Genomic DNA, 16,810 nt, shown 5'->3' on the forward strand with positions numbered 1-16,810 from the left:
CAATGCTAGACCATCACCTCCCCATGGTAAGTGGTGGTAGGTTTTTATTCACTGAAGCCGTTAGCCATGTCTGAGCAGGATACTTGTAAACTGTGTCCCTGTATGAGTAACTCATTCCTTACCTTTCTATATGTGAGAGGAACTTTGTTTCAAAGATGCCTCTGGTCTTTAGCGTTTCAGAAATCTGACCTCTGAATAAGAAACCTCTCTTGGTCATATCAATCAGGATGTTCCGTACAATTTCACCAAGATACATGCCACTGCACATTTTCTCGTATCTGTAACAAACAAGTTCAAAGACAGATACACACGTAAACAACCACACACACTGAAAATATTACAGATATATAAGGATTACAGTACAAGCAAGAGATTAGTGCACTTGTTTCCAGAGCAGATGGTTTCTGGTTCAAGACCACCCCTGTCCGTTCTCCATGTAATGTGGAGTTGCATCAGGAAGGGCATCTGGCATAAAACCTGCACCAAATCAACATGCAGAGTTACATTAGATCTGATGTGGTGAACCTAACTGAAAAAGGGAGAAGCTGACAGAACTTCTTGTTCTTGTAATGTACAAGCAACATTGGCCTCCTGTAGCCACCAAGAACCAGTGACTAGTGCTACAGACGCACCACTAGATGGCAGCATTTTATCACCATGCAATCAGTCAGTCAAGACCTGGATATCTTTATTTCATAATTTTATGTTATGGTCACATGGGTACTGTTAAAAAAAACTTTTTTTGGTTGAAACTTTTTTTGGCATGGGACAGATTGAGCGGCGAAGCGGAACAATGTGAGCACCAAAGGCCCAAAGTCCTCTAGGGGGCTCCGGGGACACGCCCCCTCAGAAAAACATTTTATACAGGATGCCCCTGGGTGGTCTTGAACCAGGAACCTTCCATTTTAGAAGTAACTGCACTGATCACCACACCACCCGCATGTTAGACATGGCCCAAAATTAGAGATTCACGTGTCTTCATCTATATCTTTCAGAATTTCAAAATTTTAGAGTTGAATATTTAGTAGTTTTTTTTTAAGGAGTTACTGACAAAAATTTTGCAGCCCACTTACTGACTCCCTCCATTCATGCTATGCATACCCTGCTAATTACAGACAGGTGTTTCTGACTTGAAGAGAGAGAGAGAGAGAGAGAGAGAACCTTTGTTTTCCTGGATTGAGGGAGAGGTCATCCACAACACAGTCATACTCTGTCCTCATATCGTCAAGACACCCGTTGTCTCCAAACGCTCCCCACTCCATGTTGACACACATCCGTCCCTCATCGCAGTCGATCACCTCAATGTTCCTCATCTCCTCCATGTAACACGCATTGCTGCCGGTACCTAAAAACAGACACACTGAAGACTTACAGCGAAAACAGGAGTGAAAACAGAAGCAGGAAATGTGATGTTAGCTTACCGGCGATTAGTCCAACCTCACAGGTGGGTTCTTCATAGGCACAGGTCATCATGGTTCCAACAGTATCATTCACAATGGCAACTACATCCAAGTCAAACTCCTAAAGATGAAATCAAATAGACAGAAATAGAATAAAATTATGTTTCCACAAATTCATACATAAGCAGACTAACGTGCTTCCAGTTTTCATGTAATACCTCTCTCCTCTTTATAGCCTCCCTCAGCAAGCCCACAACATCTTCTCCTTCACAGTCCGTTGCCTTGAAGCCTTTAGTCCATGTCAGTAGGATACCCTGCACACACGGTTTCAGTTTTACTTGCACAGCACGAATAGCAAATAAAACTGTTGTAAGATGACATCATTTAGAGAGCAGGACAACGTGCACTCACAGCATCCAGGTTAGTCTGTTTGCAGGGGAAGGAGAAGGTGAAGCCCAGAGGAAGACAAACATTCTTCATCCCCATGTAGTCCAAGAAGTCACTGATACAGTGCACAATATGGTCAAATAGCTGGGGTGGAGACAAAAATGGTAAAGCTATCAGGAACTAAATCATACCCTTTGCTCTTTTTTGTTTCACTTGATAAATAAATCATACTTGTGACTACATTTGATGCATCCTGTTGCAAAATTATTACATTCTATAATATGCATTTAGCAGGAACTTTATAAATAAAGCATGTGAACTTGTGTTGATTTTTAAAAGCTCACAACTTTCATTTTGGAAAGTGCTATATGACACAGTGTGAAGTGACTCTGTGAGCAGTTCAAACTGTTTTTTTTTTTGTATTTGGTCTGCAGTGTTGTATAAAGTACCGGAAAATCACACTTAAGTAAAAGTACAGATACCCATTAAAAAAAAATGACTTTGGTAGAAGTTCAAGTCACTGATTGAAATTCTACTCAAGTAAAAGTCTTAAAGTATCTAGTATTTATTGTACTTAAGTATGACAAGTAATGTACAACTAAATGTACTCATGTATAGAAAGTAAAAGTACAAGTAAATGTTAATAATCAAAAACAGACTGACTTTTTAAATAAAAGTTTATCTAGGCTTGTAAATGACTGGTAGTATTAGTCAAAATACTGAAAATTGTGCACATCACACAAAAACACTTCAGAAACAAGGTTTCAAAACCTAAATGAGATATAGGCTACTCACTAGGTGTTCACAGGAAACAGTTATTTATTTCTATATGTATTTCTTTATTTTCATTGTTACATGGTTTTATCTTTTCTGTTGTGTTTTGTTTCATTAAGTTCTTTTTGTCTCTTTCTCTAAAATTGTATTATTATTGACTATTACTGTCTATTATGTAGACTATTATTGTTATTGCTATAATATATCAACAAAAATAAATTTAAAAAATGACAATTTGACTCTTACGACAACGAACGCTGAGCCATTAATTATACAGAAAAATCAACACAAACGTGCTGATGCTAACTTTAACATTGAAAACGCCATAGACGTGCTAACACATCGGTCCCATTTTTAAGTTATCAAATACATCTATCAACTGTTTCAGAAGACCATAACAGGTTGGTTTAACATAAAAATATTAAATATTACTCAGACATATGCTCTTCTGGGTTTTAGCGGGAAAAAAATCAGGATAAAGTGAAATAAAATCCACAAATCGTTGATCGAAGCACTGCTTCGACCTGCGAATCACTGCTTCGATTAGTTCAAGGTTCAAAGCAAAGCCGCGCTGCAGAAAAGTTGATTACAGACCCGCTGCAGGTCTGTAATCAATGCAGAGAAATAATCATTTTCCTGACAAACACCCCCCAAGTGCACAACTGCAAAAAATCCTACCGGACATGCCTCATGACAAATCAGCCTGACTTCGTTGCAGTCACTAGTAATCAGTGGTGTCTCTGGCTGAAAACACGACTTCTTTCGTGTGTGTGTGTGTGTGTTTTTTTTTTTTTTGTAACGAGTAACGGCATGGCGCAAAGAAAATGTATCGGAGTAGAAGTATGCAATTAAGGTCGGAAATGTAGTGAAGTAAAAGTGAAAGTAAGCTGAATTAAAAAAACTCAAGTAAAGTACAAAGTCTCCCAAAACGTACTTAAGTACAGTAGTGAAGTATTTTTACTTCATTACTATACAACACTGTTGGTCTGGAGGCGGTGCCCATCTATGTAATGGAATGAGCTCCGCCTTCTTTGTTGTGTCTTCTGTTCATGAGCGCAACTCTCTTCATCAGGACAGAATTCCCATTTACAGGAAATTCTGTCATGTGCAGCGTCATGTGCATGATGAGTCATTGTACAGTGAAGGGGTGCTGAGACAAAAAGTGTTTCCCAGTGTAACAGCAGCTATTTAATGATTCAGTTTAATTCAGTGTATTTTATTTATATAGCACCAAATCACAATAAAGCTGCCTCAAGGTGCTTCACACGAGTAAGGACTAACCTTACCAAAATTCTGTGACTGAGCATTTATTAGTGACTGTTATAAAGCAGAATTAGGCTTGACACAGCTCAGTTTAGACTTCTGTAATATATGACCTACACCTCACATGTCTAACAACAGCCAAGAATGGTGTCAGATTTTGGTCAGTCAGTCACTTTTTATAATGGAAAAAAATGCAGCTGTTGCTAGGGCCACCAACCCATCAATCATATCCTCTGGTACCTTTCTGTTGAATTATAGAGAAGAACTTTAAATTTTAAAGCCTTTGAACCAATGAGGTATTAAAAAAGCAATGAATCTAAGCTTTACTTTGGAGAATATCTGGTGATTTCTAAAATTTATTTTGGTATTGTGGGAGTCATAAAATGACATGCTTGGGCTCACTTTGTTCTGAAGAAGATAGGCTTTCTCAAGTTTTTTTCCTAAGGGCCCGGTCACACGGCGATCGCTGAACGAAGTCACAAAGTCATAAATTGTCGAGAAAAAGTGGACGAATGAGCCGGCACTTCTCCCATCAGCGAAAAGCCTGCGAGTCTAGAGCGCATAAAAGAACGAAACGGCAACCTTGATGCTTTAAACAAAATCAAAATGAAACGTTCAAGATGACGTGACTTGACAGCGGGTATCAGAATGAGCGCCCGCCTGCGCTCGTCACAGCACCTGCAGCTGTGAGAACTGGTTGTCTTGACAACAAGTTTGTCTTCAAACCTACGACGGTTAAACGCCGTCTCCGAAAGTCAACGTAAGTCCAGATTTCTTGTTTTGTTTTGGCTTTGGAGTCCTTCGTTAGTGCCTTGCGACCATGGCTTAAGGCAAGGCACATTAAAGACTAACTGGTTAAGCAAAATAAGCAAAGAAGTGAATGTGGGTACTACACTCACTGCACAGTTTGATAATGTAATTTTAACAATGAACGTTTTATCCTGTGAAACTCATGAGGCTGTGTGGAAGTGAAAGTGAGGAGGTCAGTCAGGATTAGCTTCAGTCAGTGCACAGGTGTGTTTTCTAAAACAGAATACTCACTCAGTGCTGTCTGCTGTCCCCAAACAAGTTCTTACCTAACTGCCCTAATCTTTACAGTACCATATCAGATAAAACCTCATGACCTCTGCCTGCATCAGTTCACTCAAAGCACATTAGTGGAACAAAAGTGTGACAGGTCTGTACCTCCTCTCCTGTGCCCTGCATCACTTCTAGAGGAATGGAGTAGATTTTGTTGTGCATCTCCACTGATCTCCTCTTTCCTGAACGAATCTTCACCATTAGAACTCTGAAGTTGGTTCCTCCTAAATCCAGCGCCAGGAAGTCTCCATGTTCTGAAAACACAGATAAATGTCAAATACATTCATATGAAATATGTGTTGCACAATGTTCCAAAAGCATGTGTAAGAATTTGCCAAAAACAGGGTGCGTGCACCTTTTCAAACGATAAATTCATCTGTTATTGGTGGTTGGCTCTCACTGCGGTATTGTATCACTTCCTGTTCCGGAGCACAGCGGTGTTTTGTTGTATCTGTTAGCTGTTTAATCTGCGCAGTTAGATTGATCTAGTTAACTAGATAACGATTTGTTTCACAGTGTAATCTTCACGTACCTTAACTAAAGCACTCCCTCTGCTGAATCACCTCTAAATTATTTACACATTATTCACTTTGTGTGTTTTTAGGAATCCGCTAGCTTAGCGCAGCTACTAGCTCTTAGCCGGTTTAGCATGGCGGCTTCTCCTGTCTCTCCTGCACTTTTCTGCTCTGGGTGTGAAATGTTTAGTTATTCCTCGGCCTCCTTTAGCAGTAATGGTACGTGTAATAAGTGTAGCTTATTCGTAGCTTTGGAGGCCAGGCTGGGCAAATTGGAGACTCGGCTCCGCACCGTGGAAAATTCTACAGCTAGCCAGGCCCCTGTAGTCGGTGCGGACTAAGGTAGATTAGCCGCCGTTAGTTTCCCTCTGGCAGATCCCGAGCAGCCGGGAAAGCAGGCCGACTGGGTGACTGTGAGGAGGAAGCGTAGTCCTAAACAGAAGCCCCGTGTACACCGCCAACCCGTTCACATTTCTAACCATTTTTCCCCACTCGACGACACACCCGCCGAGGATCAAACTCTGGTTATTGGCGACTCTGTTTTGAGAAATGTGAAGTTAGCGACACCAGCAACCATAGTCAATTGTCTTCCGGGGGCCAGAGCAGGCGACATTGAAGGAAATTTGAAACTGCTGGCTAAGGCTAAGCGTAAATTTGGTAAGATTGTAATTCACGTCGGCAGCAATGACACCCCGTTACGCCAATCGGAGGTCACTAAAATTAACATTGAATCGGTGTGTAACTTTGCAAAAACAATGTCAGACTCTGTAGTTTTCTCTGGGCCCCTCCCCAATCGGACCGGGAGTGACATGTTTAGCCGCATGTTCTCCTTGAATTGCTGGCTGTCTGAGTGGTGTCCAAAAAATGAGGTGGGCTTCATAAATAATTGGCAAAGCTTCTGGGGAAAACCTGGTCTTGTTAGGAGAGACGGCATCCATCCCACTTTGGATGGAGCAGCTCTCATTTCTAGAAATCTGGCCAATTTTCTTAAATCCTCCAAACCGTGACTATCCAGGGTTGGGACTAGGAAGCAGAGTTGTAGTCTTACACACCTCTCTGCAGCTTCTCTCCCCCTGCCATCCCCTCATTACCCCATCCCCGTAGAGACGGTGCCTGCTCCCAGACCACCAATAACCAGCAAAAATCTATTTAAGCATAAAAATTCAAAAAGAAAAAATAATATAGCACCTTCAACTGCACCACAGACTAAAACAGTTAAATGTGGTCTATTAAACATTAGGTCTCTCTCTTCTAAGTCCCTGTTAGTAAATGATATAATAATTGATCAACATATTGATTTATTCTGCCTTACAGAAACCTGGTTACAGCAGGATGAATATGTTAGTTTAAATGAGTCAACACCCCCGAGTCACACTAACTGCCAGAATGCTCATAGCACGGGCCGAGGTGGAGGATTAGCAGTAATCTTCCATTCCAGCTTATTAATTAATCAAAAACCCAGACAGAGCTTTAATTCATTTGAAAGCTTGACTCTTAGTCTTGTCCATCCAAATTGGAAGTCCCAAAAACCAGTTTTATTTGTTATTATCTATCGTCCACCTGGTCGTTACTGTGAGTTTCTCTGTGAATTTTCAGACCTTTTGTCTGACTTAGTGCTTAGCTCAGATAAGATAATTATAGTGGGCGATTTTAACATCCACACAGATGCTGAGAATGACAGCCTCAACACTGCATTTAATCTATTATTAGACTCAATTGGCTTTGCTCAAAATGTAAATGAGTCCACCCACCACTTTAATCATATCTTAGATCTTGTTCTGACTTATGGTATGGAAATTGAAGACTTAACAGTATTCCCTGAAAACTCACTTCTGTCTGATCATTTCTTAATAACATTTACTCTGATGGACTACCCAGCAGTGGGGAATAAGTTTCATTACACTAGAAGTCTTTCAGAAAGCGCTGTAACTAGGTTTAAGGATATGATTCCTTCTTTATGTTCTCTAATGCCATATACCAACACAGTGCAGAGTAGCTACCTAAACTCTGTAAGTGAGATAGAGTATCTCGTCAATAGTTTTACATCCTCATTGAAGACAACTTTGGATGCTGTAGCTCCTCTGAAAAACAGAGCTTTAAATCAGAAGTGCCTGACTCTGTGGTATAACTCACAAACTCGCACCTTAAAGCAGATAACCCGTACGTTGGAGAGGAAATGGCGTCTCACTAATTTAGAAGATCTTCACTTAGCCTGGAAAAAGAGTCTGTTGCTCTATAAAAAAGCCCTCCGTAAAGCTAGGACATCTTACTACTCATCACTAATTGAAGAAAATAAGAACAACCCCAGGTTTCTTTTCAGCACTGTAGCCAGGCTGACAAAGAGTCAGAGCTCTATTGAGCCGAGTATTCCTTTAACTTTAACTAGTAATGACTTCATGACTTTCTTTGCTAATAAAATTTTAACTATTAGAGAAAAAATTACTCATAACCATCCCAAAGACGTATCGTTATCTTTGGCTGCTTTCAGTGATGCCGGTATTTGGTTAGACTCTTTCTCTCCGATTGTTCTGTCTGAGTTATTTTCATTAGTTACTTCATCCAAACCATCAACATGTCTATTAGACCCCATTCCTACCAGGCTGCTCAAGGAAGCCCTACTATTATTTAATGTTTCCATCTTAAATATGATCAATCTATCTTTATTAGTTGGCTATGTACCACAGGCTTTTAAAGTGGCAGTAATTAATCCATTACTTAAAAAGCCATCACTTGACCCAGCTATCTTAGCTAATTATAGGCCAATCTCCAACCTTCCTTTTCTCTCAAAAATTCTTGAAAGGGTAGTTGTAAAACAGCTAACTGATCATCTGCAGAGGAATGGTCTATTTGAAGAGTTTCAGTCAGGTTTTAGAATTCATCATAGTACAGAAACAGCATTAGTGAAGGTTACAAATGATCTTCTTATGGCCTCAGACAGTGGACTCATCTCTGTGCTCGTCCTGTTAGACCTCAATGCAGCTTTTGATACTGTTGACCATATAATTTTATTACAGAGATTAGAGCATGCCATAGGTATTAAAGGCACTGCGCTGCAGTGGTTTGAATCATATTTATCTAATAGATTACAATTTGTTCATGTAAATGGGGAATCTTCTTCACAGACTAAGGTTAATTATGGAGTTCCACAAGGTTCTGTGCTAGGACCAATTTTATTCACTTTATACATGCTTCTCTTAGGCAGTATTATTAGACGGCATTGCTTAAATTTTCATTGTTACGCAGATGATACCCAGCTTTATCTATCCATGAAGCCAGAGGACACACACCAATTAGCTAAACTGCAGGATTGTCTTACAGACATAAAGACATGGATGACCTCTAATTTCCTGCTTTTAAACTCAGATAAAACTGAAGTTATTGTACTTGGCCCCACAAATCTTAGAAACATGGTGTCTAACCAGATCCTTACTCTGGATGGCATTACCCTGACCTCTAGTAATACTGTGAGAAATCTTGGAGTCATTTTTGATCAGGATATGTCATTCAATGCGCATATTAAACAAATATGTAGGACTGCTTTTTTGCATTTACGCAATATCTCTAAAATTAGAAAGGTCTTGTCTCAGAGTGATGCTGAAAAACTAATTCATGCATTTATTTCCTCTAGGCTGGACTATTGTAATTCATTATTATCAGGTTGTCCTAAAAGTTCCCTGAAAAGCCTTCAGTTAATTCAAAATGCTGCAGCTAGAGTACTAACGGGGACTAGAAGGAGAGAGAATATCTCACCCATATTGGCCTCTTTTCATTGGCTTCCTGTTAATTCTAGAATAGAATTTAAAATTCTTCTTCTTATAAGATTTTGAATAATCAGGTCCCATCTTATCTTAGGGACCTCATAGTACTATATCACCCCAATAGAGCGCTTCGCTCTCAGACTGCAGGCTTACTTGTAGTTCCTAGGGTTTGTAAGAGTAGAATGGGAGGCTCCCAATTCAGATCAGGGAGACAGACACCCTCTCTACTTTTAAGATTAGGCTTAAAACTTTCCTTTTTGCTAAAGCTTATAGTTAGGGCTGGATCAGGTGACCCTGAACCATCCCTTAGTTATGCTGCTATAGACTTAGACTGCTGGGGGTTCCCATGATGCACTGAGTGTTTCTTTCTCTTTTTGCTCTGTATGCACCACTCTGCATTTAATCATTAGTGATTGATCTCTGCTCCCCTCCACAGCATGTCTTTTTCCTGGTTCTCTCCCTCAGCCCCAACCAGTCCCAGCAAAAGACTGCCCCTCCCTGAGCCTGGTTCTGCTGGAGGTTTCTTCCTGTTAAAAGGGAGTTTTTCCTTCCCACTGTCGCCAAGTGCTTGCTCACAGGGGGTCGTTTTGACCGTTGGGGTTTTTATGGCCTTGCCTTACAATATAAAGCGCCTTGGGGCAACTGTTTGTTGTGATTTGGCGCTATATAAATAAAATTGATTGATTGATTGATTGAAATTCAAGCACTTTCAAGGTCCATTTTCAAGCTTCTTCAGCACCTTACAGCTGTGGTAAATGACATATTTACATATGTGCCAGTGGAAAAATTTTTTGACTGAACATTTGAGTGGATGGTTTGGGGTGGATGAACACAGAGGTGAAGCACCTACTAAAGGTGGAGCACCTGAGGGGAGACAGGGAGTAGGGCCTTGCCTGAGAAATTTTTAAAAATTAGATGTGTTTTAGATGCATTTTGAGGTACTTTCAAGCATAAAGTATTGTTTTACAAGGACACTTTCATACAAACACAATCAGGACATACTATCGTCACCGAAAGCCGTCTGAATCTTCCGAATGGTTTCCACCTGGCTGTTTCTCACAGTTTCCTGAGAATTTGATGCAACAAAGCTCCAAATGGTTCCACCTCGCAATGAAAATCCAATGAGGGGGGTGGACCAGTGCTCACACAAAGCCTGCTCACAGGCGAATCAATCAATCAATGATGCAACCGACAGGCGTGAAAAAAATCACGCATGCGCATGAAGGTTCAAGGTTGGCTCATGCAAGCATACATGATTCAAATCCATATGGTTTTTGAAAAAAATAAAAAGGTCTGATACTTTTTTGACAGACCTCGTAGACATACAGTTGTATGCAAAAGTTTGGGCACCCCTGATAATTTTCATGATTTTCCTTTATAAATCATTGGTTTTCTGGATCAGAAATTTCAGTTAAATATATCATATAGCAGATGAACACACTGATATTTGAAAAGTGAAATGAAGTTTCTAGTATTTACAGAAAGTGTGCAAAAATTATTTAAACAAAATTAGGCAGGTGCATAAATATGGGCACCCTTGTCATTGTATTGATTTTAATACATTTAGCACTAATTATTGGAACACAAAATTGGTTTGGTAAGCTCACTGACCCTTGACCTCCTTACACAAGTGAATCCAATCATGAGAAAGCGTATTTAAGCTGGCCATTTGAAAATGTTTCCCCTCTTTGCATCTCTTCTAATGAGTAGCAACATGGGAGCCTCTAAACAACTCTCAAATGACCTGAAAACAAAGACTGTTCAACATCACGGTTTAGGGGAAGGATACAAAAAGCTGTCTCAGAGATTTCAGCTGTCAGATTCCACTGCGAGGAACATAGTGAGGAAATGAAAGACCGCAGGTACAGTACAGGTTTACCACTTTACTGTTGCATGATTTATCTCCTTGAAATCTTGTATACAGCTTTATCTTGGTGTCATCCATGATAAAGCTTTCATTAGCATCACTGGAATCTTGCCAGGATCTAAAATATTAATGGGGTTCAAACCCTTTCCTTCTTGGATGTAGAGGTTTCAATTTTTCCATTTTTCTCATGTATGTTACAATTACTTGAAATCTGGCACACAGATTCCATGTGATAACTGCCAGTCTCTGCTTAATTTTTATTGGGTTTCTGTCAGAATCCTTTAAGTATTAGGTTTTTAAAACCCTTTTTAGCAACATGGCAGACAGGTCAAATCTAGAACAGCAGTTGATGCTTTGGATTTTTCCACCATTTTCCTTCTGATTTATCAGATGTACCATAAATTAGTGATACTGTTGTTTCTGGTGGTCATATTTTAAACGGTTTCTTAAACTGCTGTCCTACATCAGCTGTCTCCAAATGACTATGATCACAGTAGAAGTTCCAGAAATCAACTGCGAGTGGTTGAGGTCCAAGTCATTCAGTAAGGTGTGATGTTATAAACCAGATGTATTTAGCTGCTGAATAATGACATGTACAGTCACTTCACCTCACTGAATAACTCATGCATGTGCATGTGAGTCACCTGTGCCATCAGGAGTACTTCGGACAAAGGTTGGCAACATTTTGACAGAAGATGAGTTGTGAGTTTTCTTCGACAACCCATTTTGGATCTCCATCCTCATTCTCTTCTTCACCTGCACAAATACAGAATGTGTTAACACAGTTATCAAAACACACAGTCAGGCCGCAGTGTCTAGGTCTCTCTTTCCCCACCTCCAGCAGTTGTTCAGTTGATAGGTCAAACTCTGACAGTATCTGGTGAATTTGTTGTGATTGTTCAGCCAGTCGGTAGGCCACAGCTGTTACCATGGCGGCACCCTTTCCACTGCCACTCTCTGAGAGGAGGAATCGGACATCAGTGTCTGGGACCAAACGACGAACTGTCTTATGAAGACGACGGGCATAGCTTTAAAACATAAAAATAAAAAAAATAAATGTACTGATTTGCAGAGCTGTTAAAGTTACTACATATCATCAACATCAAAGGCCAAAACAGGAATTTATACCTTTGGGAAAAATTCTGGAGTATCTGAATGAGGATAAAGCTCTGCTTGCCTCAGAAGTTACCAAGAAACCCTGTGGGCTCATTTCTATTGGGTCAAGGGTCAACATGGACATGTGTAATCATTTTCAGAAAAGTGTTTAATGGGAGCAAATAGAAATTTGGGAGAGAAGCAATTTAAGTCCATAATCTCCTCTCCATATGAATTTTGTCATGTTTGCCTGTTACCATACTTTACCATGAGGAGGCATTGTTTTCATTCCAGCAAGTCTATCCATGCCTGAACTCAAGCGTTTCACTTTGATTTGGACCAAACTCAATGGAATGATTAAGGGTCAAAGGATGAAGTGATTTGATATTGGGATGGGGGGAGAAATAAGTTAAAAGACAATGCCTAGTGCTTGTGTATAGCTGCTATATATACCTACTGTTTCTCACACTCACGCACACCTTCAACCGCTTATCTAAGATCAAGTCACAGGGGCCTGGAGCCTATGCCAGCAGTCATACGGCATGAGCCGAGGTACACTCTACACAGGATGTCAGTCTGTCGTAGGGCCACACCTAGACAAACTAAAAAAAAAAATTCACACCCGCATGCGCACCTATGTGAAGTTTCCAATTCACCTAACTTTCATGTAATTGGAAGTGTGAGGAATCCGCACACAATCAGCCAGAGAGAACCCACACAAACATGGGGAGAACATGCAAACTCCACACAAAAAGGCCACAGATGGAACTTGATCCTATGACCTTCTCATTGTGAGGCAACAGTGCTAACCACTAACCCACTGTACCCCTACTGTTACTATTAAACATTAATATGAAGTCATACAAGTTCTCAACAAAAGTGAGCATCTTGATGTAGACTATCCCTGACTCACAGCCAAGCCTGGAGGACGGAGAAAGTCACACGATCAAAGCTTCCAGTGTGTGTGTGTGTGTGTGTGTGTAATAAACCCTCAGAAACTCAAAACAGCATCGTGTCAACTACTGGAACACACTTTAATTTTTATTCAGTAAGCCACAAAAGGGTAAATCACAGATGGAGGGTTTTGGAAAGGCACACACCTGTCTACATATAAGGTCCCACAGTTGACAGTGCATGTCAGAGCACAAACCAAGCATGAAGTCAAAACAATTGTCTGTAGACCTCTGAGACAGGATTGTCTCAAGGCACAAATCTAGGGAAGGGCACAGAGACAGCCCACATCCATGTACACAGTGGCAGTAAACCAGCATCCTGTGACACAAACAGCCCATCACCACAATTCGGTTCCAAAATACGACAGACTTTGAAAAAGTTGAGAGTTTCGGGGTGAAGTGTGTTGTCTCCTGTCTGTAAATCAGAGCCATCACTTTCGAACGAAAGCTCAGAACCTTTGTTTTTGGACGGAGCAGGTACGTTTCACTCTGTCAGTCATCGGGATGTTTCTGCTTATTCTAAAATGTACGTCACATGCTGAAAAATGCTGAGAATTGCCGAGTGAGCCGTTTTACAGAAATACTCCTGCTAATGCTCAGAGTGAGAGGAATAAAATACATCAGCGATCACTAATTATTAGCGCATGTGTGTGAAGAGACAATCATGAGCACTCTTATGCTGCCTTGCTAACTGGGATGATAAAAAATGTGCGACATGTCCTTTAAGAAAACAGGCCCCAAAATGTGTCAAAACTCCATTATTCAACATCGCATATGCATTCAAGCATCCTAAAGTCTCTCCTGAGGACTTGCAGATCTTCAGTAAATACATGGAGACTTTTCCCCCCTCGGTTAGCACATTCGGAATTTGGCTGGTACAACCAAGTCCAACAAGTTGCGCAGAACAAAGTTGAGCTTATCGACTAGAGTATCTGCTGAGATACCCTACTTCTGCACCAGCTCAAGCTCCCCTGGCAACTTTGATCCAAAGTCCCTTACAGCACAGGGACTGATGCACCAAGTCAGAGACTTTAGCCACCTTGACACTTGCATGAATTTGATCCCCGTACTGCCGCGCAATTCATCGTGCCAATGCCTCCCACTTTGTTCTGCTTGATGCCACGCTATATAAAATAAAGCTTGTGCCATATTGTTTCATAGCTGATAACGCATTTACTCTCAGAACCTGGCTGATGAAACCATTGTCTTATCGTTCCCAAACTCACAGAGAAATTATCTAAAGCTACAGGTTGTCTGTTGTGGTGGAGAACCCATTTGGAATCTTGTTTAAAAGGTAATTATTTACAAAATATATTGTAACAGATTGATAAAACAGCTGCATTTTCATTCCTTCTTATGAGTTAGATAATATATACTGAACAAAAATATAAACACAACACTTTTGTTTTTCCTCCCATTTTTCATGAGGTGAACTCAAAGATATAAAACATTTTCTATATACACAAAAGATCTACAACCCCTGGCAAAAATTATGGAATCACCGGCCTCGGAGGATGTTGATTCAGTTGTTTAATTTTGTAGAAAAAAAGGCAGATCACAGACATGACACAAAACTAAAGTCATTTCAAATGGCAACTTTCTGGCTTTAAGAAACACTATAAGAAATCATGAAAAAAGTTGTGGCAGTCAGTAACGGTTACTTTTTTAGACCAAGCAGAGGGGAAAAAAATATGGAATCACTCAGGAGGAGTGAGGAAAAAATTATGGAATCATGAAAAACAAAAGAACGCTCCAACACATCACTAGTATTTTGTTGCACCACCTCTGGCTTTTATAACAGCTTGCAGTGTCTGAGGCATGGACTTAATGAGTGACAAACAGTACTCTTCATCAATCTGGCTCCAACTTTCTCTGATTGCTGTTGCCAGATCAGCTTTGCAGGTTGGAGCCTTGTCATGGACCATTTTCTTCAACTTCCACCAAAGATTTTCAATTGGATTAAGATCCGGACTATTAGCAGGCCATGACATTGACCCTATGTGTCTTTTTGCAAGGAATGTTTTCATAGTTTTTGCTCTATGGCAAGATGCATTATCATCTTGAAAAATGATTTCATCATCCCCAAACATCCTTTCAACTGATGGGATAAGAAAAGTGTCCAAAATATCAACGTAAACTTGTGCATTTATTGATGATGTAATGACAGCCATCTCCCCAGTGCCTTACCTGACATACAGCCCCATATCATCAATGACTGTGGAAATTTACATGTTCTCTTCAGGCAGTCATCTTTATAAATCTCATTGGAACGGCACCAAACAAAAGTTCCAGCATCATCACCTTGCCCAATGCAGATTCGCGATTCATCACTGAATATGACTTTCATCCAGTCGTCCACAGTCCACGATTGCTTTTCCTTAGCCCATTGTAACCTTGTTTTTTTCTGTTTAGGTGTTAATGATGGCTTTCATTTAGCTTTTCTATATGTAAATCCCATTTCCTTTAGGCGGTTTCTTACAGTTCGGTCACAGACGTTGACTCCAGTTTCCTCCCATTCGTTCCTCATTTGTTTTGTTGTGCATTTTCGATTTTTGAGACATACTGCTTTAAGGTTTCTGTCTTGACGCTTTGATGTCTTCCTTGGTCTACCAGTATGTTTGCCTTTAACAACCTTCCCATGTTGTTTGTATTTGGTCCAGAGTTTAGACACAGCTGACTGTGAACAACCAACATCTTTTGCCACATTGCGTGATGATTTACCCTTTTAAGAGTTTGATAATCCTCTCCTTTGTTTCAATTGACATCTCTCGTGTTGGAGCCATGATTCATGTCAGTCCACTTGGTGCAACAGCTCTCCAAGGTGTGATCACTCCTTTTTAGATGCAGACTAATGAGCAGATCTGATTTGATGCAGGTGTTAGTTTTGGGGATGAAAACTTACAGGATGATTCCATAATTTTTTCCTCGGAATTGAGTGAGTCCATATTTTTTTCCCTCTGCTTGGTCTAAAAAAGTAACCATTACTGACTGCCACAATTTTTTTTCCTGATTTCTTATAGTGTTTCTTAAAGCCAGAAAGTTGCCATTTGAAATGACTTTAGTTTTGTGTCATGTCTGTGATCTGCTTTTTTCCTACAAAATTAAACAACTGAATGAACATCCTCCGAGGCCCATGATTCCATAATTTTTGCCAGGAGTTGTATTTTTCTCAAATATTGTTCACAAATAAAGTTGTGTTTATTATAGATGTAACATCTCTTCATAATCCAATTTCAGATTCAGATGCCATGCGTGTGATGATGCGCATTGACACGTAGTGTTTTCAAATAGGTTGCATAATGTTCGTGACTAGTTTGTGTGCCGGAAATTTCAAACATACAGCCGTGCACACTTCACCCACAGTTTACTGGCATGCAGCCATGCACACTTCACCCACAGTTTACGACAAGTTTACTCATTGACACGCAAGATTGAGTGCCAGTGCGGGAATCAAATTCATCCAAGTGTCAAGGTGCCTTTTGTCTTCTCTGTGTTCAACGAGCAATAAAGTCCAGGAACAATTAAATCAAATAAAACGAGTGAATGACCTAACAGTGGTAAAAACAGACATCGTTCACTCAAATGTTTAAACCATGTGATAACACAACGTCCAAAGTAAGGTACAAAAAGGTACTTGAAAAGTCAGTAAATTCTGAAATAAAATTTTTTATTATATTTTGGTGTGTGACTGATCAAAGCACACAGCATTTTAAAAGGA

General features: G+C 40.1%; 1 protein-coding gene across 2 annotated transcripts in view; it reads right to left on the reverse strand.

The window, feature by feature from the left end:
• LOC117526402 (hexokinase-1-like) overlaps positions 1-16,810 on the reverse strand; it is a 71,273-nt gene that overhangs the window by 26,846 nt on the left and 27,617 nt on the right. For both annotated transcript variants that reach the window (XM_034188475.1, XM_034188466.1), the window contains 8 exons: positions 11,880-12,072; positions 11,689-11,800; positions 5,010-5,158; positions 1,812-1,931; positions 1,619-1,714; positions 1,422-1,521; positions 1,162-1,345; positions 123-278 (listed from right to left, as the gene is read on the reverse strand). In XM_034188475.1, the coding sequence (XP_034044366.1) occupies positions 123-278; positions 1,162-1,345; positions 1,422-1,521; positions 1,619-1,714; positions 1,812-1,931; positions 5,010-5,158; positions 11,689-11,800; positions 11,880-12,072 (1,110 nt within the window). The remainder of the gene's footprint in view (positions 1-122; positions 279-1,161; positions 1,346-1,421; positions 1,522-1,618; positions 1,715-1,811; positions 1,932-5,009; positions 5,159-11,688; positions 11,801-11,879; positions 12,073-16,810) is intronic.

The sequence above is a fragment of the Thalassophryne amazonica genome, chromosome 2 (genome assembly GCF_902500255.1).
Source record: "Thalassophryne amazonica chromosome 2, fThaAma1.1, whole genome shotgun sequence".
In the NCBI taxonomy this organism is placed as follows: domain Eukaryota; kingdom Metazoa; phylum Chordata; class Actinopteri; order Batrachoidiformes; family Batrachoididae; genus Thalassophryne; species Thalassophryne amazonica.